This window comes from Anoplopoma fimbria, chromosome 12, assembly GCF_027596085.1.
Source record: "Anoplopoma fimbria isolate UVic2021 breed Golden Eagle Sablefish chromosome 12, Afim_UVic_2022, whole genome shotgun sequence".
NCBI lineage: Eukaryota > Metazoa > Chordata > Actinopteri > Perciformes > Anoplopomatidae > Anoplopoma > Anoplopoma fimbria.
Genome location: NC_072460.1, coordinates 3424313 through 3448511, shown reverse-complemented (window position 1 = coordinate 3448511; position 24199 = coordinate 3424313). Strand labels below are relative to the sequence as shown.

The 24199-nt window shown below is 46.4% G+C and overlaps 1 protein-coding gene across 1 annotated transcript in view; it reads right to left on the bottom strand.

Annotated features, from left to right (window-relative positions):
* The window catches only part of agrn (agrin), a 232876-nt gene that overhangs the window by 133278 nt on the left and 75399 nt on the right, over positions 1 to 24199 (bottom strand). The window contains 1 exon segment of the mRNA XM_054608599.1: positions 6219 to 6257. Within this exon segment, the coding sequence (XP_054464574.1) occupies positions 6219 to 6257 (39 nt within the window).

Below are 24199 nucleotides of genomic sequence, written 5' to 3'. Positions count from 1 at the left end.
ACACACACACACACACACACAACAAATTTGCCACGCATACTCAACACATGCACACTCACACACAGCAACAGCAAGCACAAAACCACACGGACACAGACACGGATAAAAGTTGATACAAACTGTAAAATGGGATGTTCGGGTGCCAGGGAGAGTGTGTGTTCCTGTGTGTTCCTGTGTGTGTGTGTGTGTGTGTGTGTGTGTGTGTGTGTGTGTGTGTGTGTGTGTGTGTGTGTGTGTGTGTGTGTGCTTATTCATGCACACATCCTGAGGTTCAACTGCAATCTGTAAACAATGTTTCTAGCTGAGTGAAGAAAAACAAGAAGCAAGGGGTGAAATGTTCAAGAGACTACGAGTGTGTGTTTGTGTGTGTGTGTGTGTGTGTGTGTGTGTGTGTGTGTGTGTGTGTGTGTGTGTGTGTGTGTGTGTGTGTGTCTGACAGAACGACAGAGAACAAGAGAGCAGTGAACTGCAGCTGCCTCGACTTCCACGGCAGCGGCTGCCGGTGCACAGAGCGAGGACGTCTACAGTATCAGTGGGAACAGTGTGGACGCTGTCAGCACGGAGCCGGAGCGCTCCAGTAACTTCCACTCCTTAATTAGGGAAAACACTAACTCTGCTAACGGCAGCGCAATATTGTTCGGCAACACGACGACACGGCGAGCCACTTATTTTTTTTCTTCCTCTAATTACACAACTTGACAGTGAAATTCGTCCCTCTGGTTACACTTCCCTGTGTGGTTCTTTTTTTTTGACGCGGCTACCCAACAATTAAATTAGCACCTACCCATCACCGATTACAAAACTGAGTCCCGGTTTAAAATAATTCGCCGCTGAGTTAATGAGAAGGAATGAACGACGTGGCCCTTTCACCGGCGCTGAATGGCTGCCGCCGAGTCGACATGCAAAGAACATAGAGTGCTCATTCAAAGCGGCATTAGTCCGCTCTGCACGCTAATTACTTCCAAAATGTGACAAAGAGCTGAGGAAAGGGGTTGGGCTTTTAACCATCCCTCTGCACCGCCGTGCTGAGCCGATAAGGCCTTCGATAAGCAGCCAGAAACTATTAATTAGCTCGCATGGATTGGTCCTGTCGATGGGGTTTTGTTTGTCCCGCTAATGTTATCCTTTCTATTTCACTTCAGATACTCGGCTGGAAAATTGGCTTTATTTATCTTTTTTTTATTGATGTTGTTTTTAATTTCTTGCTCTGCCAAAAAGAAGAAGGAAATATCTCACACAAAGTTAAGATGAACATAATGTGCGACTAACGAGGCAAAATGAAAAGTCTCCATCAATATGGAGGTACAGTACAATATATTAATGAGAGGAATATGCACTTAAGGCTGTACAAAATAAAATGGATTTCCCCGCAATTTGTGGCTGGCGTTTTTTAACTCTTATCTGGCAACATGAGAACATTAAAAAGCCCAACTGAAGCCGATGTGTAGGTTGCAGTTCTGCGGATCACACTAGGGGTGGGGCAAAAAAATAGTTTCTTAGATGCATCACGATTCTCTCTGTAACGATTATGACTCGTTGCAGAAAACTCAATAATCTGACTTTTTAAAACTCAATTCTCAACGTTATGATCGCCTTTAACAATTCTGTGACACCGGGCGGACAGTTCCTTACCGCTGACCCTGAACGCAACACATGTAATACACATTTAGATTCTAAGCTAGGCTAAATACTAGCAGGGTCTTTGTGTGGGCTGGCTTGGCTTGAGCAACAAACATATGGAAGCTTCTTCTTCCGCCTAACTCGTAAATGAAGAAGTCAATCACAAAGTAGATTGCAACTTTGTTTTTGCCATGGATTGGCGCCCTTACTCAGTCATTGAGAATCAGAGCTTTTGCACTAGGTTGCACACTTTGGAACCGAAATACAACGTTCATCTCAACGTTTTCATGGATCCAGTGATACTCACACTCTACAACCAAAAGCTGAACTCACGGAGTCACTGAGGGAAAGCGGCTAAAACAGAAGTAGCACGCTATGTGTGACATCTGTAACCGCACACTTGATCACAGTATGTTTAGTTTAACCACATGTATTTTAAAGTATCACAATGAATCGCTTATGGTTTAATAATCCCATCGTAGCACAATTCCCACCCCTAGATCAAACCTCTATATGGCATCTATAAAACAGAACGGTGTGATGGGACGTGGCTATAAGTGATGCCTCAGATAGCTCAGCGTATCCGACCGTACTCATAAAAGAACCGCTGATCCTTCCGAGGTCCGAGGTTGAGGAATAACCTGCGTCACCGATGGCGGGAGTCGCTCCGGGACGTATCAAAGCCAACCCTGCATTGCTGACGGTGTCAACAATTACTCTGTGTCCTAGGGAATGGAAAGCAAATAGCACTGCACCTTACAGCACAGGCTTTTAGCTAATATTTCTGTTTGTTTTTACTGTCACTTTGGACTACTGCTTCTAACCTACATCAGCAGATCAATACATGGGTAAGCTGGTGGTGAGCTGAGGCAAGCCTGAGTGGGAACGCTGTCACAGACGGATGATTAGAAGGAAGGGTTGACGGGACGGGGCAAACTGCTTTGTTTGAAAAAAAAAACCCCGAAAAAACTAAACTAAACTAAACTAAACTAAACTAAACTAAACTAAACTAAACTTGCCGAGCCCTTGAGGCGCTCACGTATCTGCTGAGTCCACAGACAGGAAAATGACAGGCTGCCCTGACCGAGGTGAGGATACAGAGTTCAGCTGCGCTATTTGAAGCCTCTGTGTACTCTAAAAGGGCAACAAACTTTTCTGTTGATAAGTGTCAAGGCCTCCTCCACAGAGCGGCTAACACGCCGCTGTGTGTTAAAAAGCCGGACATGACAACCCCTTCTGTGAAATCGTAATCCTGAAGAGGCAACATTACAGCGAACCTTTTGATATCTTGATGCGAGACATTCTCAGCCCCGGTGCCTCCGCCTCAAAAAAAAAAAAAAGAAAAAAAAAAAAAAAGATGAGGTAGATATATTTGCCTCTGTTGTGTGAAATCTATGATGTGAAATGATTTAATTAAGATAGGCCGAGGAGACATAATTAATTCTGCTTCTCTCCGAGTTAGGCTTACTGTCAAGAACACAGAAAAAAGGCTCCGGCAGAATATATTACAGGAGGGTTTTATGTGTGTGTGTGTGTGTGTGTGTGTGTGTGTGTGTGTGTGTGTGTGTGTGTGTGTGTGTGTGTGTGTGTGTGTTTTTTTACTCCCACATCTGAGGGGGTAATGGGCTTGCATCGCTTAGCTACTGTATTGTCCCAGAGCTGCCAAAAAGGTTTTGTCTATTCTTTAAGAAGTAGGTAATGTTCTCAAAGTGTAAGTGAGACCGCTGGCATTCTTTTTTCGTCTTTTCTTTTTTTGTCATCCCACCATCTTAGATCAAATCACACATCAGTCCAGGAGTTTATTTTGCCTGTCAGTGAGGAGCATCCTCTGGGGAGCACTGTCAGTGACAAAATTTGAAATTGAAGGATTCGCAGCTCCTGCCGGGGGAGGCGGTGCCGGAGACGGAGACGGTCACAGAGGACCCCCGAAACTGTCAGAGGCTCCGTTTCTTATTATCACGATTCCTTTTCTTTTGAGTCTCTGGCCTGTTTTGGAACTCCGTTTGGCCGCTGTTTAGTCACCCAAGGTTGCAATAGGACTAAATGAAAGATCCACGGAGCCATCTACACCGAATCCTCCTCTTAAATCCTTGAGACTGAATTCAAGAAAATAATCTAGTCTTTGTTCAATTATAACTAGATCTGGTATAATTCACATGACATAAATACCTGGTTTAGTAATAATCCTTCTCAGATCTCTACTTTAAAAGCTACCACAGACCGTATTTGATACCAAAGCCTCCTTACTATGCCCTTAACTAGTGCACAAAACTGACTCCTCTGGATGTGGAATACTAGGGAGCCTCGTTCATCAGTCGACCGACCTTTTCCAATAGTCCAATACTAATCCCTCAAGCTACAGAATTATCTGCTCTTGCTTTGGCCAAATACGCAACAACTGTCTTATTATCAGGAGACGACAGGCAATAATGAGTGTGGAATGAGCCAAGCAACTGCTGCTTTGAGCTTTCAAAGAGAGGGCCTAATTAAAGGCTGCTTTGTGACTTTTGTCACTTTATTTTTTTTTTTTGGACTGGTGATTATAGGCCATTTATCGGGGAGGATCCGTCAGCTACATAGCGGGTGGCGCACGCCGTGAATTCCCTCTAAGAGCTTTGCTTATGTTTGCGCTGAACCCTTCTCCACTAGCGAGTCCCTAGACTCCCCCCCCGCTCTAATTTGCACAACAATTCTTTGTGAATCTCCACCGAGCTAATAAGGACATCTCATCAACGGCAGCTCAGAGACAAATTAGGCTGTTTAAAAGTGCAGACTCGCGGTATCTGGTCTATGATTTCCTGTAATGAAGTACTGGGGAAGCAGGGCGTCCTTGGCACTGAGGGCACGTTCAGTAGAACAAGGCCGGTGCTCTTTGGAGCACATTTGACTAATTGCAGAGCTATATTAGCCCTCCGCTGGTCTGGAGCATCTTCTGAATTGCCCATCCACCACTACTAAAACCACGCGTCTCCAGAAAGTGGTCCACTGACTTATTTGGGCCAACTCTAATTGTCTCAGTAATCTCTCCAGCGCTAAATGACCCGGAGAAACTGCATCCCACCGGGCAGGCTTACCCCACTGATTGGAGACTCTGCCTTTTGTTTTGCTTGGCATATTAAAACAGCATAGGCTGCTGATGTAAAGCCTGCAGAACTATTGGAAATGTAATTAAGAGCTAGCAGCAGCTTTTAAATGGTTGACTAGTGCAGAAACAAACTGTGCCCCTCAGACGGCTAAAAGAAATACTTTAATACATGGGAAATGAGTGGCTCAATCGATAGGCGGGGCGTTATTTCTTTTGTAGGGGGGAGGGGGGGAATTCAATGGGAGACAGAAATGGGCTCCACACTGTTTCTCATTTTCCCAGTGGAGAGACAAATTCTATAGCAATATTTGAAAAAAACGGACCCCTCCGTGAGATTTAATCATTTGTCAAGTCAATTTCATTTGCCATTGAAACAAAAACAAATAACTGATGTAAACTGTCTTTTGTGATATGAGGCACTAAACAAAAAGCTCGCACACTCCTCAGGTGTTCAGACACAATTATTTTCTAAAGCCAAACGCCACGGCGATTTCACATCGACAGCAAACAGGCTTTTGTCCAGACTCCACCAAAAAAATCACATTCATCACAAAACCACCTCTAATTTGATACTTTTTTCTCTTTTTTATTTCTTTAACATTTCTCACGTAGCCAAACAAGCGGGCCTATGGGGCGAGTGATCGAGCAATTACCAGAAACAGATTCAGAAAGCCCCCACTGTGGCCTTTTGTCCCTGACATCAGCTGGCCGGCTGGGATCATTAGAAACATTTTCTTTCTCGTGTTTTCTCCCCACAAAACCTCAAGCTTTGCAACCTGCGCAACAGCGGGGTGATACACCGCCTTCAGAACTGGTAGGAGTCCATCCCCGGCTGCCTGTCATGTGCAGTGAAAAAGGGAAGAAATACAACACCAAAGTCTATCAAACACTCACTGCGCCGCCTCTGATAAATATTCATGATAGCAGCTTGAAAAACAGCTGTTTTCCTCCAATTAAAGCCTGCCAAGATCCACTGTTTTAGAAATAAATTGTTTTCGCTTTTTAATTAAAAGCTCATGTTACTGGGCCAGTGAAAACTTCTGAAACAATGCAGCACCCATTGTGAAGATTTATATGTGTGGGACGGAATGAGGTGATGGTGCTGCTCTGCGCTCCTGGCCCCGCACAACCTCCAGCAGACTCAGGTGGGGGGGGGGTTTGTGGGGGTGGATGGATTATCCCATTAGACTCTATCAGAAGGATGTGAATGCTGCCGCGGTAACAGGTAGCGAACATCAGGCCCAACTAGCCGTGCGGAGCAAGATCAAATCAAGTCATCAAAAGATCCCTCTCACATCAAAGCCCCGAGCAGACCTGGCAACGTGCCTGCCATGGCAATTGTAGAGACAAAAAAAAAAAAAAAGGGGGGGGGAGCAGACCGGATCTGGCAGCGCACACAGACAGTCTGCCCACTTCAAAAGGCAGGGAACGCGCTGTCCGAGGTCATTATTCACAGGTACAACTCCAGTACACCAGCGGTCAGCGAAGGAAAAAAAAACCAGAGAGGACTTACCATCAGGAGCCTGGGCCGGTGTGAAGTGAGGAGGTTTGTCTGAAAGAGATAAAGAGAAAGGTTTTTTTTTTAGTTTTGGGGGAGACTTCCCAGGGGTGCAGGCAAAGTAATAGAGTTGCTACACACACAAAAGAAAGTCACACATTGTGTCCACAGGCTTGGCTTTTCTATCTAACACATTCTAATGCAGTGACCGGCGGGCCCCCGCAGGAACCCAGCTGGGCTAATCGACAGGAGTACATTTCAGCGATAGCGGTATCACAACTGTTTTGTCACTCATTGTGTCCGTGGTCTTCTCATCCCAAACCACACCGCATGACTTTTGATATCATAAGAGCACATGAGAATTGAAAACACTCTGGGAGATTTCTTTTTGTGTGTGTGTGTGTGAGTGTGTGAGCGTGAGATAAGATCCGAGGGAGCGCGAGCGTGAGATAAGATTTGAAAAATTCCACAGCGGTGAAGACATACAGAACATCAGTGAAAGAAATGTACTCGCTCCCCATCCCCCGCCTCTCCTAGCAACCATATGCAGAATCAATCAAGATTTTCTCCCCCCTTATAATATATCAAATGACATCATGCTAGTCTCCTGGTCAACACCCAGCAGACGATGACATAAGGCTTCTCGGTTCCTTGGAGCCATAAAACAAGACCTGTAGTGTCAAATGACTGAGTATTGAGTAACACGCAGGGGGGGGGGGGGGTTCTCATGAAACCCGATTCCTTTGCAGTTTTAACACCTTTACGCTTGAATAAGAGAATAATCTCGACCATGCAAAGCGTAAATGCATCAATACCAGTTCATGTTTCCTTGGCAGGAAAATGGGGGATAATGTGCATGATCACACACCAACCAAGCAGAACTAAGATGTATTTTTAGCGCTGATTAATCTCATGATATTATTTTTAGATTATACCATTGATTGTTTAGGCAGCCAAATGCTGGAAATAGTGAAAAAAGCAATTTCCCGGAGCCTCAGCAGGTGTCTCCAGATTGCTTATTGTGCTAGAAACACATTCTAATCATAATATAAAGAAAGAGAGAAGAGAAGGACAGCAAATCCTCACATCTACAGGATGGAACCAGAACGTTTGCTTGCTAAACGATTGATCGCCTATTCAAGTTGTGGGTTATTTCATTTTTGTTGTTGTTTGGCTCATCAAATGAAATCTGCCAATAGCTTGGCAATTATGTAAAGTTCTTAAAGATACCAACTGAAAGCAGCCCCATTGTACCCATTTCTGACACAAAATAAAAAATCAGCTGATATGATTTTGGTGTACTTCATGTACCAGACAACTCAACACCAAATCTACAGCGTCTTGCGAACACGATGTGTTCCTCTAAAGGCCATCCCGATGCACTGGGGCACTGGTGTACCAACCCAAACCAACCCAAACCATCTGTACTCTGGCAGACAACCCGGCCGTCTGACTCACTGAGCAGATCTCCGGCGAGTTGTCAGAGCTGCCCGCACCCGACCGCACGCCACCAACACGCCACCAACACGCCACCAACACGCTTATTCAGAGAGGATGCGCAGCCACCCAGCCATCCCCTCCAACGTCTCTGCACCGTGAGGGATAATGAGGGAGATAAAACACATCACATCAATTACCCCGCTAACACATTTTTTTCTCGCTCTGTGAACCGCTGTGGCGAAGACTTTCTCGCGATACCCGGCGTCGTCCCAAGACACAGCTGAGTTTTAAATTTAGGCTCACTTAAAATTGCTTGTCAACAGCCGGGGCTTCCGGGAGGAGGGGTGGGTGGGGGGAGAGAGAAAAGTGTGTGGAAGAGAGAAAAAAAATGAGGAGAGGGGAGAGGCGAGGCGAGACTGTTGCTGGAGGTGAATAATGAAGTGTCGGCTGAAGCTGTTTCCCAGTCAGTCATGACGGTAACTGATTTCCATCTCTGTGTGTGTGTGTGTGTGTGTGTGTGTGTGTGTGTGTGTGTGTGTGTGTGTGTGTGTGTGTGTGTGTGTGTGTGTGTGTGGGTGGGGGGGGGGGGGGGGATTTCAAGAAAACATATAAAAGGAGTGAAAACAGAAATTGTGGGGAAATCTAGAAGTAGTGCTGAGAGCGCAGGAGAGCACACACAATGGCAGACATCCACGCTCAGACTGCGCTTCCTGTCTGGCATATCCGAGAACATGCCTGAACACGCACAAACGCATTGTTGCACCGGGCAAATCAAATAAAGCACCTGACAGAGAGAGAGAGAGAGAGAGAGAGAGAGAGAGAGAGTGTGTGTGCCGGGCGACGCTAAACGATTTCGTCACATTTCCATAATGAAAGGACAAGATAAGGTCTTTCCATAAACATATCAGCCTTTCCCATCTCCCTTTGCAGCTGGCAGAGCCCGCTGAGTTGCCCGTGCCCGTGTGAATGTCAGAGCGTGGCCATCATTCAACCTATATCTTCAGCGAATCAATAATGTGTCTGACGGTGACATTTCACCATGTGCAGGATGGGGAGGGGGGGGGTGTACCGCTGAATGTGTGTCATCTTCCCCTATTGGTGTGTTTGATGTATAGTCACACATGGAGTGTGGGCTCTGTTGGCAGGCGGTAAGGGGGGGGGGGTTGGTTACTGTGTGTGTGGACATGCTTCACCCCATATGGTGACAATAGAAATAGCGAATCTGAGGTTACGCAGCTCCTCTGACACCCCTCCTCCCACCACACACACACACACACACACACACACACACACACACACACACACTTGTCACCACTACCAGCACTATCACCATCATATCTCAACTGTCCTTGTGGCTCCAGCAGCATAGAAGAGCCTCTTTTACTCTCATCAGTTCCTCCGGCGCACGTTTTCTTTTCACCCGCTTTAACTGGGTTTGTATTAAATCTAATAGAATCTGTCTGGCCGGCTGGAATTGATTCGATAACACGGCAGCGAGGTTCCAAATGAACCATCCCGCTCCTGGTCACCCAGATCCGCCAATTAGAATGAGAAGGAGAGACCGACAGAAATGACAGAAAGACAATAGAAACGAGTGCAAAGCGGTGCATTTAATGCAAATGGGACTTTGCCTTGAGCACGGCTGAAAGTCAACAGCCTGATAACAGACGAACAGAAAGTCAGAGGAGAAGGGTTGACACGGAACAACAACCACGTTAACGAACCTCTCCTCTAACAGTGTTGCTCAAATACCACTTCAACCTCCAAACCTGAAAAAAAAAGAACTTTGCTTATTGACCTTATTTTCTTATGAGTATGGGGCACAAGTCTTGCATAACTAATAGCCCACTTTGGAGTGTTAAGAGGACTTTTGCCTTTCACACAGTCTAAACAAGGCGGGGAACTCAGGAATAGATTTGTGTGAGTCTGTAAGAGAGTTAACAGAGAATAAATAAGCCCACCAGTGTTGAAACATTTGAAATGATACCCAGCTTAACTAAAGCAATTACTTCTCTTGTCAGGAAACCGACAATGGACACCATCAAAACTCCCACCATTAACTAAGCCGCACAAACATCACATTATGGTAATTGAGCCACTGTACTTTTAACGAACAGTGGGACAAGTATAAAGCAGTGGGGTTGGTTGACCCAAAGGTTGAGGCTTTGCTGCCAAAGGACATGTTTGCATCCTCCAAAGGCATTTAGTCGCCATTTAATTCTTCTTCTCGCAGTTCAAAGTAAATGCCAAGTCTTTGCAATTGAGAGAAGAAGCATTTTCGCATAGAGAATCAAGGGAAAGGGGGCTGTGACTTTTAATGCCCTACTTCAAGTGCAGATACGGCTGTCATGAGACATAATTTGTGTAGATATTCGAAGCAAAATCATTTATTTCCACCTAAATTCTGTCTAAAAGGGCTACGCCAACACTTTGATTTTGGGAAAGTATTCTTTTACCAAGCATTGACCCATTTGTTTCGGTGTTATGAAAGTAAAACTGTGGTGTTGTTTCGGTTGAACCAACGTACAGTTGTTGAGGAACAGGAGCACCGCGAAGCCCAGCGTGGACGTGGCCAGCAGGATCAGGCAGATGTTGCAGGGGATCATGAAGTAGCGCACCACCAGGGACACCTTGTGCTGGTACCTGCGGTCCTGCTCCTGCGGCGGCGGCGAGGGATAGTGGCACCCGCTCATGCTCCACTCCAATGACCCCCTCCCCTCCAGGGTGGAGGAGAGGACGGGACGTGGAGGGCGACGAGGGGTGCCCAAAGACCCGTTGGAAAAAATGATGGCGGCGGGGTGAGGGCCGAAGGTGAGGATGAAGATAAAATAAAAAAAGCACAAATAAATGGATGCGTAATGGCCGGTGTTTCAGCTGTGCACCGTGGCGAGGACCCGATGACTGTTTCTGCCAGAGAATCGCAGGGGCAAGCTTTCAGCCGTTTCCAGGCAACACATTTTTAGAGATAATAACATCCATTTGAGGAAAGAGGACAGACAGGGGGGACAGGGATGTCGGACTCCTACAGCCCCCTCCTGTCCACACAACATCCATTCTGCTGTGCCGGCTACGAAAAAAAAGACTAATGGGCTTTTAATCTGCAACTGTGTGCCTGTGTGTTGTGAAGTGGAGTATACTTACAGTGCAAACATGTGTGTCTGTGTGTGTGTGTGTGTGTGTGTGTGTGTGTGTGTGTGTGTGTGTGTGTGTGTGTGTGTGTGTGTGTGTGTGTGTGTGTGTGTGTGTGTGTGTGGATTTAAGTGGGTGGTGATAATGTGTTTATAAATGTGCGTCAGTGCGCTTTTGGCCTTTTCTACGCGTGTCCGATGCACCTAAGCCAGAAATATGTGTGTGTGAGGATGTGGGCGTTTTGGAATAGTCAAATTATCCACACGGAAAAAAAAAAAACTTCCACGCAGGCCGACGGTAAATCCACAAATGAAATCCTCTCCTCTCTTCCCCGGGGGACCCTGGCTGGTAATTAGACGGACGTGAAAGGAGGGCACTGGGGTCAAGAGAACAAGAACAAGAACACTCCCCCCCCCCAACCCCCCCCCCCTTTCCTTTCCTTGTCAAATAGCCTTCACACACCAAGCCAAGGTCTGGCGCTCGCCAACAACATGTGTCACAAGTATTTCCCTAAGAGGTGACAGCCGAGCATCTTCGTTAGCCTCCCCGTGGCTGTCGGGGCAACGGAGGTTAGCTTTGGCCAGAGCGATCCTCAAACTCAACACGACTGCTTCTTTGTATCCACTGGCTCATCGGCTTCGATCCGTGCCGAGGAGCAAAGATCCGTCCAGAACCTGGAAGTGTAACCGGAGCGACTTCTATCTGCCGTGGCGTAATCAGCAGGACGGCCGGACAGCAGCTGGCTCCCGAGACAGTTTTTTTCTTTTCCTCCCCTTTCGCTCCCGCGTGGCCTGCCAATCCTCGGTTCAATAACCTTTCACTCCCCCGGACGGTCTCGTGGAGTGGGTAAGCAGCTGCCCCCACCACCCCCACACCACCCACCCCGCTGGTGCGCTGGGACCGAAAGCAGGTCAGAAGAAGTGGCGGAGATTGGGAGGGGGGGAACGGACGGACGGACGACAAAAAAGTTGCGAGAGGAGAAGGATCGCGATTCCCCCGCTCGATCCTGTCAGTGCAGAGCCGTCTTCTCTCACTCTACCCCCCACCACCACCACCACCAGCACCTCAAGCAGCTACGGATGAGCAGCGAAACACAGGGACGCTCTAAATGAATGAAGAGACCTGTGTGTGTGTGTGTGAGATCAGAAATCAACCGAGGAGCTCGAGGCGGAGATTTGTTGGGCTTTCCTTCCCTTGTGTCAGCACCATGACGGAGAAATCCCAGCCAGATGATGAGAGGCAAAGGTTCACGCTGCGCCCTGATCCTCGTAAGACCGAGGTTGATTTAGCTTTCTTCTATTCCTGCCTTTCAGGAAAGAACTTGTCCAGCATTTGTCGCCTCTCTTCTTGTATGAGCTTCCTCAAGCATCCAGTCCCCCTTTTTTCTTTTCCCCACTGGGCTGTCTTTTTAGTCCAGAGGTGCTCCCAGTGCGCTGGCCGCAATGGATTTATGCACCAGCTCCTCTTCTGTGGGGATCCGACAGTCACTGGCAGCCAAAACAACAAATTAGACTCCGGGTATTCATAGCGCGCTTAATCCCCAGGCAGCAGGTAGTGGTCCCAGTGTCAGCGCACTCAGCCAGCCAGCTGAAGCAGAGAGGAGTGAGTCAATGAGAGAACTCAGCAGCCAGACACGGCGATACAGAGAGAGAGAGGGGGGGGGGAGGGTGGGGAGTAAGCTGGAGTGAGGTGGAGTGCTGGCAAAAGCAGCTCCTCACACTTCGGTCTACTTTTTCCTTTTTTTTGCCTTCTTCTATTGGAGAAAACAGCAGCGGCGTGTCGCTGGTTTCCCAAACACTCTCCTCCTGAGCGCTCCTCTCTCAGCCCTCAGCCAGCAGAACGGATGAGCGCATAATGAGAGAGAGGCGAGAGAGATAGTGCAAGAGAGAGAGAGAGAGAGAGAGAGAGAGGGGGGGACGGGGGAGTGGTTGAGGGGCCGTCTTTAACAAAGGCGGAGGGGAGGAGGGGTCGGAGTTGGGTGAGGGAACGGGAAAAGGAAAATGAGCGAGAATAAAGGCTTTGGGGAATAGTACTCCAGTCCTGTCATAGAGTGTGTGTGTGTGTGTGTGTGTGTGTGTGTGTGTGTGTGTGTGTGTGTGTGTGTGTGTGTGTGTGTGTGTGTGTGTGTGGGGGGTTTGGGTGGGCAGCAACAGTGCAGCAGCAAAACAAAAGAGGGCTATGGTCTTGGGAGATGTCAACCAACTCCTCCATTTGTTTGTAGCCTAATCAAAAGAAAGTCTCTTCCACAAGAGTTGGAGCATTTCCACAAGATTTAATGAGGCAAACTGAGAAAGATAGGCCTGCCGAGGGAGGGAGGAAGGGAGGAAGGGAAGGAGGGAGCAAAACTTAAATACACTAAAGTCAATCACGTATCGAGTCCCTCCAAACAGCCTAGCCCATTTGTTTTTTTGACCGATATGTGCCACCAGTGCAGAAACAAGCCAGAGAGACTCAACAACGAGCCAATATTCATTTAATTAACAATCCCATTTGGACCCTTTCTGTTCTCACTCATTTTCAAGTAGGAATCGGTTTATTTTTCTTCCCCCCCGTTGATAAATAATATGGCAACCACCCCAAAAAAAGGAAGATCCGGCAAATGATCTGAGGCGGACACATTTTGAATCATTCGCATAGCTCGTGACACCTTTTTAAAAGCAATGCATTGTTGCTTTTCTAACCTGTCAATGAGGTCAGAATGGAGGGGTGGTAACGCTGTGTTTTAGCGAGACCCTGCATCAATATCTACTTTGAACAAGCTCAACGGCAGCAGGCGCCAGATGCAAGGCGGTATCTATCATCTATTATTTATGTCTTTTTTTTTCACTCTCTCTATCTGTGTCTCCATCTCCATCTCCATCTCCCTCAATCCTCACCCCACCCCCTACTCCGTGCCTTACACAAGGATGTGCACACGCATAAACACACACACACACACACACACACACACACACACACACACACACACACACACACACACACACACACACACACACACACACACACAAGCACAGTGTGAAGCACAGTGTCTGCGTCCACGGAGGAATTGCATGAATGCACCCACAATTGGCCTTTTCTCTCTAATAGAAACACAAACACTGTGCAAAATGGCTCCGTCTATCTTTTTCTGTCTTTATCTCTTTTCAGGCAACAAGCTCACACAACAGCACACACACACACACACACACACACACACACACACACACACACACACACACACACACACACACACACACACACACACACACACACACACACACACACACACACAGGTAGGCGATCTCTCTTCCACCCTAAAGTCATTTATCTCTTTGGACAGTGTGTTCATTCCCAGGCTTAAGCTGAGCTGTGTGGGGGAGACTCTTAATGCGAGGGGGGAGCCAGGTTTTTCGACAGCCCGCTGAGGGTCATGAGTTCACCCCCCAATCACCCCCCAATCATCAGCACACCACCCACCCTGAGGTGCCTCCCCCAACCCTGTGTCCTCTCCAGACACATTACCCCAGACAGTCCACATCAGCTCTCCCGTTGCATAACAAAACCTGATTGATGGACTGACTGAAAAGGAAGCAGCTGCTGTCTCTGTCACTCTTTTTGCCTCCCGTTTCCACTTTTACCTCTAACTGCGTCTTTATCATTGCCCTTATTGTTCCAACAAGTGGGAACGTCTGGTGCAGCCGCCGGGTTTAAGCAATCACGACACACAGAAGTGCGTAACACGAGGCCATCGCAACATGAGACGCCGAGTTCTCCCAGCAGAGGGCGCTAGGGAGTCGGCTCGGCTCCCTGCTCCGCAGACACGACCCAAATGTGCTCTTCCGTCGACATCAAAGCTCAGCTGCTTTGATCCATTTTTAATGCCACAAGTAGCGCGCAAGGTTAACATCTCTCTCTGAAGGCTTTGAAAAGGTAATTTCCATTAAAGAGCCAAAGGAGCTGCTCTCCTGTTTAATGGTCTGGTCAGGAGTAAAAGTTGATGTACCAGTGCATATGCTCATGTGAGCGTGCAACTCTTTATGCAGAGGGTGAGAAAATGTGTCAAGTTCCATAACTGATTGACAATGATGCTTCAATCAATGTGTGTGTGTGTGTGTGTGTGTGCAGCCCGGCGCACATCCCGGTCTTCTGGCTGGCTGGCGCTGATCTAATTGATCTATAAGAAAACAGTGGTTGCCTTTGCTGAATGACAATTTCTCCTACGAAAGGCCAAAAGGATTTATCTTGCGAAAAACACACAGTTACCGCTGCGATTCGCTGTTTAAATAAAATCAACCGCCATCGAGGGAAGATCTTTTCCTGCTTCGTCTTCATGCATTTTAAATACAAGCTGCATTCCAGCTGCACCGCCACGGGGTCAAGGGTCAGATCCCATGCAGCTTTGCATTGACAAATGGTATCCAATCAGCACTGCTGTGCATCTTAAAGCCTCTTTAGCAGTGTGGGGACACATTGAGCAGGGGATTTGTACTAAACATAAAATCTAGATTTAAAAGGTTTGAAAAGTATAAACTGCAGCTGATTTTCTATGATTAAGTGGGTTTATAACAGCAATACATGAGGCTTTCTCTGTGGACCAGCAGCACCCAGCCAAATCTGCAGAACTCTCTCCTACGGGCAGCAATCAAATGACTAAATATCAAATTTGCATTTACAACATTTTAAGTGGAGTGCTGATTCACAGAGAGTAAAGGTGACTAAGCACCTAAGGGAAAACTGCATTTCCTGTTTATAAACTGAAGTCATTCTACCTGTGTTGCTGATGTTACAGTCTTTGTGAGTCTCTGTCTGGCTTTGGACTTTTCTTCAAGCACACTAAAGCAGAACTACAGTGGATCATAGTTCTAAAGAGTCCTTGGGTTGAATCTTTCATCAAATAATCTGTTTGGAAAAAAACTGTGTGTAAGGATCAATCGCTTAATGCGACAGCAGCTTTGTACATTAGAGTGTGATGTGAAAAATAATCCCTGTTGATGAATACAGCAACACCCCATTAGAGTGGGGGGTTTCTGTCCATTTTTCAATGCGGGAACTACCAAAAGTGAAGCTGTTGCATTCCCTAATGGCATTAGAGATCATCCTTTCCTGCTGCCCATTGTAAATGGGGGTTTTAATGATGCTGGTGAAAAGAAAAGGAAAAGCGCAGAGAAGAAGTCTGTTCAAATATAGAACGGATTTTGCAATTGCCTGCACTAAAGCCCGTCTACTGGCCCACTCAACTATTCATTTCCAAGATAATTCACTGTAGTATTTGTCCTGTTGCCTGTTGGTGCATGTGCGTGTATTGATAATACAACATCTGCTGCAATGAGGGTTATTCAGCCATTTGCCTGTCCCAAAACTCAATCTGACAGTTGACACTTATTTCCTGGTATGTATTTATTTGACCCTGTTGCCCCACATTACATGAGTGGAGTGAAACTAATTCCACAGCGAAACTATGTATTCATGGCCACAAATTAGGCAGACATCGAAAGGCCATGTTGAATTCCTCATGTGCATCGAGCCGTGCAGCCGGGCTGGTGGAGGGAAGCCCAGACTCCTCACCCAGTGGGCTACGGCGGTGAGACGCCAGCAGGTGGGCCAATTGTCTCGCTACGGTATTAACTCCAATCATCATAAGTCAGACGTCGCCGCAGTCTCCGACAGATTCGCAGACTTCCCAGCCATCAGGACGGACTGAGCAGGCACTCTTCTAGCAACGACTCGGGCCTCTCGCAGCTGTGCGTGGCTAACGGCATTAACCTCTGCTGAACCAGGGCTCCAGAAAAACTGAGTGGGAGGACAGACGAAACAAGATGCTTCTAGTGTGTTATCATGACAACCAAGCACCATTACCTATAGGAACGGAGGAAAGAAGCACTCCATTGTGGAAATGGTCAATGCTTGTCTCAAAACAACCTGAAATTACATTTCTAACTCCAGCAGAAGCTGCAGATGGTAGACCAATTAGAGGCCACCACTTGCCTCCAGAACAGCTCCTTGTCATGGATTCTCCAAATGTATGGTTTTGGGAAACTCTACCGCATCATTCCTCCAAAATATTTCCCTTTGTTCTGTGTTTTGATGGTGGAGGTGAGGAGCACTGTCTCACTGGGCGTTTGGACTGAAAACAGCCCTGTATGTAAGTCCGTTAAGAGTAGTTAAAGCAAGAGTTTAAAGGCGCTAAAACACAGCAGAACCAATCTGGCTCTTAATCGTGGAGTACAGGAGTTAAAAAGCTCAACACAAATCCCAATTCACAAAAAGACTGGCTGTTCAAAACGACGCCAGCAGTAGAATATTGAGCTTTTTGATAGTCAAGCTGTGTTTGTTACAAATGTCGTCTGACACCACTCGATAATTCCTCCCTTCATATTTCAGCTGCACTGATGATTTTAGTTAAAAGTCAAAATCCTGCTCTCATGACAACACTTCTTCTGACTCAGTGGATGATGCTACTATTGTGCAGCGTTGATGTAACTGTGAACGAGAGAGTTCCCACACGAGGTGGGCTCCACTCAATGTGACTCACGATGTGACACATCGCCCCGGTACCGGGTGCCAACTTGGGTACACTCTGACGCTGAGCGCGGCGAAATGCAACCCACAGCTGAACACGAATGCGTGCAGATCCATGGATCGCAACATTTGGGTTATCTTGACTTCTGGCATTGAGGTAAAGAATGAGTCGGATCTGTGCATGGTGACATTTCTTTTAGACTGCTGCGCCAGTCCTCCGGCCAATGCTGTTCAGCCGTTCGCAGAAGAGCCTCCAGTCGATGTGATCCACCTGGTCCACGCTCAACACTTCTGGCTACATTAGCCTCTTCCTCCCACGCCATCCCACTCTGCCATGACCTGCTTTTCCAGCCTACTCTGAGCCAGCTCTTAGCCTGTGGTCTCATCCAAGACCTCTCGACTGCTGGACATTGAGTTCCCTCTCAGACGGTGCTGATTCCTCTCCTTGGAGGCTCATCTGGAGCCTATATCCTGAGGGAAGATGTTCTCAGGCCTGCATCCCACTGAAACTCCCTCCTTTTCTAAAGCTTTTCTAAATCAAGACAAACTCATTCAGGAAGGAGGAACTCGTTATTAGCCAGCTCTGGTTTTCTAGCCAGCCCCTCCTGCACAATCATCAACACCCACGACAATAATGGTTACAGGATGCAATATCCTCCCTGCGCCTCTGCCTTGCCCTCTTTATTCAGGATGTCAGCACCAACATTTTCCCTTAATAGCTCATGTAGGAAATGATTCCAATGGATAGGTAAATAATGACAAATAATGACAGAAAGAGAACGAAATGGCAAAAAAAAAAAAAAAAAAAGGAGAAGGAAGAGGAGAGAGCAATTGGCGGCTATATGTAGGGCGAGTGGAGAGGGACGCTTCTCCGTGTGACTGGCATATGGAGCCGATGGTGGCAGCGGTGCTAGGAAAGGGAGGAGCAGGGAAAGAAAGAGGGGTGGTTGGCTTGTACAGCCTTTACACAGGAAAGGCAAGGCCGATGGGGCTGACGGGGCTGAAGGACGATACAGATGTCGGTCTCTGGCCAAGTCAGCCATCTGTCATGGGGAGCTGGCCAAGTCACACTGGCCCCGTCATGCCGAGGAAAGCGGTGGGAGACTCGCGCTGACCAGTCGTTACGAGATGGGAGCCGTCCTTTGCAATGTGGCCGATTCACAACAGCAGCTTACCTTGCATTGGCGTAGAGAGGACGTAAAGACGCACAAGTAGGGCGGGGCTTTTAGAGAACTGCCTTACAGGTGTCCAATATGGAAAGTTGGCACTGCTTGTTCTTATTCTTTAGATATGTCTTTTTAGATTTTAGACCATATTTGAATTTGTTTAATAAGTTATTTATGCAACACTCATACATTGATTTGTTTGCCATATATCATTGCATTTATGTTGTAGTCACGATGTGCACACTGAATGCCTTGAGTGTGTCTGTGATGTTTTAATGACACACAGACATTAAAACCGGGATTTCTAGTTCTTGTCTTATTTTCTCTCTGGTCTGTCTTCATGTATTAATTGGAGTCATAAAGCCTCAGGATAAGCAAAGAATTCCAGTTAATTTAATTATGTCCCCTTTGCGCCATACGTGATATGGAACCACCACCTGTTAAATGTACTTTGTGTTCAGTCTGAACAAACCTTAAGCAGCCGATAAAGGTTTATTTTGGTAATCTCAGGTATTCGATTGGCACCATTAAAAAATGTTGAAATGATCGCCAGCTAGAGGCAGATGTGAGGGAAAACAGAGGAGCTATAACAGAGCTTTGCGGGAGCCCTGATTATCACCCTTCAGCACAAACGTAAGGAAAAAGTCAGAGTACAGGAAAGTGTAATTTCACAAGCTCAAAACGCCAAGGCCACGGGGATGTGCCGCTGCCCACAGATGAGGAACGATGCCAAGATTTTTTTTAAAAAGTGTGTTTTTTGTTATACATTTCTTGCAAATAAAAGGTTTCAGTTATTTAATGAGCAGTTGTCTGAAGCAGAACGTTGCGCGTTGACTAGAGATCGACTATTTTAGATTCCAGCTCCATCAAAGCCCTTATGTTCTTCATACAGCAAATCCCTTGTGTTCTACATCAATAGCCCTGCTTTTTTTCTGAACATATAATTATCGCGTCCTCTACCTTTGTTTGTCTATACAACGACGGATCAACATACATAGCTGGGAGATATTCACACTGTGCACAAGCAGATTTACCTGATCGGCTTTCCGACTTCAAAGCTGACAGTGACAAGTTATTATACAGTGGGACCCTTTCATTTGCATTTACAATAATGAACTGGCGCTCTCCTCTTCTCTTTTCCCTTCTCTCTCGGCCCGTCACTGGCTGCTGGGTGCACATCGAGCTGGATCCTCTCAGATAGAGGGCAGAGAGGGAATATTAATTGGCGAGCAATACCCCCTTGTTGAGAAGCAGCCCATAAATGAAACGCCTATAAATTATTTATATGCCTAATCAGAAGGCATGTGCTCAAGTTATTCTCTCAAACTAGACAGCTTCCATGCTATTCTTTTTTCCCATCCACATAAATAATTGTAGTTCCCTTTGGTGAAAGAATGCAGTCAGACAAGGCTGTGTGCTGGAAGTAGAAATCTAATGAAAATATGCTGCCTAAATGACGAAATAGCTGTTTTCCGGCTGCAATCACAGTCAGGAAAAAATGAATGACCCGCTTAGCACCAGGTATTGAAATGCATCCTGCGTTTCGGAGGGTTTGATACTGATAGACAGAAATCAGATAAAGTTCAGGTGCAAATGCAAAAAAGGAACACTTAGTATTAGAAACCAGGTGCGAATTAAAAGAGACTGATCCATGAAGAATGGCTGCCAGGATTAAATAGAGTGAATTCAATCAGGAGCTGTAGACAAAGCGAACTGGTGACAGATCTTTTACGTGTATACGACAAAAATGAGTGCTGGAGTCAATCAATCAGTCTCTAAACAGAAACAACAATTTGTCCTCCAAATGAAACAACAAGATACAATGTTCATCTGTTCAGCATTTTCTCATAAAACAACAAGACAGGTTTAGGGTAAGATCATGGTTTGTGTTCAAATAAGTACTTTGATGGTTGGGGGGGCCGTGTTGTCATGGTTACAATCACACGGTTGAGGTATTGGAACTATGGTGGTCATGCTTTTGAAGAAAACAGTATTGACTGTTTGTTGGAAACAGGAAACCAACAGCTGTATCCCATTTTTTAAGTCCGATGTTTGGCTTACCCCTTCATCCATGTGATCTTACTTCTTTATTTCTGGCATATTAACGACTGATGCAAGAGGCCTGTCACTTGAATGTTAATGTGTAATGTTTGGGGACTTGCTGAAACAACTGATGTGAATAAAACATAGAAGTTGACGTCAATATAAGTTGATTATCTTCAAGTTCTGTACTGAAAATGAATTTTAAACGCTGAATTCAACAGAGATTAAGGACTGGGTATTGCACTTCACATCTTAATTTGCTACTTTTGAACCACTTTTAAACAGCAATGTATTTAGAAAGAATCATTCCGGTATCGTACCAATTTCAGACGTCAAACAACACATATGAACTGACCATGAATCGGTTGAAGTCCTAATAAAAAATAAAAAAGAAGCATGATATAATCTGTACACAACATGAATGCCAGCCACCATGACCACCACTTCCATCATCAACATTCTGCTGGTGTAGGAAAAGTGAACTGTATTTTCTTGCTCTTGGCTTGAGCTGCTGTATCCTGAACTCACGAGTTAGCAGGGTCAGCGCTGTCATAGGTGGTTTGCACTTGGAAGGAAAACCAGAGCCGGGAAAGAGGGCCATTACTGGCCGGAGAGAGCAGAAAGCCCCCGGTAAAGAACCATTGACAGACTCCTCAGCCGGCTAACAGACAACAATATACCCTCGAGTAACCCTGGGACCAGCTGTCTGTCAACCTCAATACTTTAGCTGCGTTCTTTGCAGCCACACAGTGCTCTGAGACTCTCAAACACATATTGACACAAGATAAGCATAATGACTTGGCATTCACAGACAAGACAGACAAAATATAGAGACGAACTGACACATCTCTCCCTTCAAATGCCACAAGGTGCTACAGGGTCAAAATAAATGCAAAGGTAGAAACCGGATGGTTCAATGAATGTTTTATTATTCCTTCTTCAAAAACAATTCCGGACTGGAAAAAATCCCCAATGGCAGCTGCACAGATATGCAAGAGCCAGTTTAAAGGACTTACTGATGTTTCATGACCTCCCTTTTAGCAGCCAAGAAGTCATTTACCTCACTCGCCAAGACAGCTGATTAGCTGGAAAACCAAGCTTTGAAAACTCACGCATTGACAAACAACCCACTTGCTAAAGTGTCCTTGAGCAAGACGTTAAACCGCACCCATCTCCTGAGTGCTGTCCTGCGGCTGAGCCTGATCTCTGACCTCCATCTTTAAGGAGACAAGAGTAAAGAGGATTTCTCCACAGGGATCAATAAAGTATCATTCTTTCAGTTGCCGAGCCACCGCAGTCAAAAAACCTCAATCTTCCCCGGTGATTGGCCTCAATTATCGCTTGTAACTGCCGCCGGCAAAGGTGGAGGTACAGTGCATCCTTAAAGAGCAAAGCAGATGTGAAAAAGAAAATTACACGAATTTAAGTTGTTGTAAAGTGTGTGACAGAGGCACTGGAAATAGGTGTGCTTTTTCCTTAGTACAGATCAAAGATGTCTATGACTTTCACATACCTTTTGTATGTGAGCAGTCTAGGTTATGACTTTGTCTTTCGCCACTAAAGTGTATAGCTCCTATGTGCCCTTGAGTCTGAATAAGCAGGTATAGATTGGATGGATGGATGACCACATAACCAAAAGCAAACATAACCAAGATCAATCTAGTGGGAATCAATAGAAGTGGACATACAGTACGTACGAGAACTGTACGTATGTGTGTACTGATTTCTACACGTCCCTCTAAATCTTCATCAGCACCGAGTGTGTCACCTCGCCTGTCATCCAGAAGTGGCAGGGGGTGGAGTCGGTGGGGGGGGAGAAGTGGATTTAGTTTTAGCGAGCACACACGACAACAATGACGAGCTTTGCGTGTCGCCGAGGCAACCAGCGACCTCATCCATTATTCATCTGGGTAACAAACTGATAAACGTGGCAAATGAAGAGGAACAACGGCAGCGCTAAAATCATGCAGACCGACCGAAAGAGACATTTTGAAGCCGGCAAACCTGAGGCGAATATTAATCTGCAACGCAAACAACAAGGTCTGGCCACAGGGTCAAAGCCCAGCCGCTCGCATCCGTTAGAAGAGTATTGTGGGAAGTGGGTTCGATTGGACATGGTGTTGAAGGGAGGATTCGCAACTCTGCTAAATCAACACATGTGTAGTGTTGATTCTCACATCATCACACACCCACCTACCATGTGCACCCGTCCAGCACCCTCCACATCAGACCCCTGGACACTTCCCACCATCAGAACAATCAGTCCCCTTTGCAGCACGAGTCCCAAATGGTCGCATCAGTCTACAAGCATTGGTACAGAGAGACAACCTAACATCCAAAGTCTCACATGTCATGCCAAATTCACACGATCTGCACGAGACAACGGGGGGGGGGGATTATTGCCCTGTTGCTACGGTAACACCTCGCATGCAGAAAAACACCATGCCGTGGTATGAAAAATGGTGATTTGTGAGATTTCATTTTGAAAAACCATTCCGGTGTCGAGGGGTAAGGGAGGGAGCGGTGAAAGAGATGAAAAAGATTGAGGTTGAAAGACGGAGAGAAAGAAAAAGAGACTCAGAGATACAGTGAGAGAGGAGAAAAAAAGAGAGGGAGAAGAAGGGAGACGAAAAGAGGTTTCACTCGCAGCAATTTGCAGCAGTGCTTTAGACAATTTGGGTCACTTCTGCCACTGTATTTCTATAAGGCGAGCAGAAACACCTCATCTGCCATTCATTTCATTTCCATTCCGACACCTGCAAGCCATTTGCATTCTGTCAGTTTTACCTCTCGTTTTCATTTCTCCGCATGCCACCACATTTCCTGAATGATAACACACTGGCAATTTCTGCACTGGCATAGCACGGGCCAGGACACGACGCCGCCTGCATCCAAAGGAGGGGGAAAATGGCGAGCCCTTTTTTTTCCTCACCGGTCCTTCTTTCTCCTTATTTTTGTCCCTCAGTCTCAGTCTCAGTCCCCCTCTCAGGTTTCCAACTACAACCTCAACCGCACCTCATCCCTTGATCTAATCCAGATCTCTGCCATCTGACCCTTGCGAGCCCTGGCAGGGCCCGGCGTCTCCCCTGGGACCCGGGGCCTGATTGTATGTCTCGGCCCCCTCGACAGCAACAAATGAACTAGGCGATTCAATAGCCCGTCTGATTGGCTGTCGCCAGATCTGTGCCACCATTCCTAAATATAATAGCGGAGCACCACAGAGCAACGGCGCCTTCTTATCAAGGCATTACTGGCACATTACACCAGAGCAAGCTGTGCAGTTTCATCGAGTTGAATTTACATTTTTCTTCAAATCCAGTTATGGTGAAACGTACGACCAATTTTGCTGCTACGAATGACTGTGAAACGCTGTTGTCTAAGAGAGAGAAGCTCTGCTTGTCGGGGCTGATCCCTCATGAGTAATACAACAGAGCAAGAAAAACAGTCTGACGGACTCAAAAAAGAGAATTTTTGACTAACAGGGTGGAGACATTGAAATGCTTTGAATTTAGATTTCACAATGCATCCATAATCATGAATTTTTTAAGCAGCACTATACAATTATTACATGGAGACCCCAAAATGTCAGAGAGAGGAAACTGAATGTTGAGGATTAAGAAGCAGCACGCAGCACTTCATGTTTACCGATCAGGCTGGTCTGTGAAGCTTTATACCAAAGGGTACCGAAGGGATAAGAGAGAAAATAAGGATCTCACACCG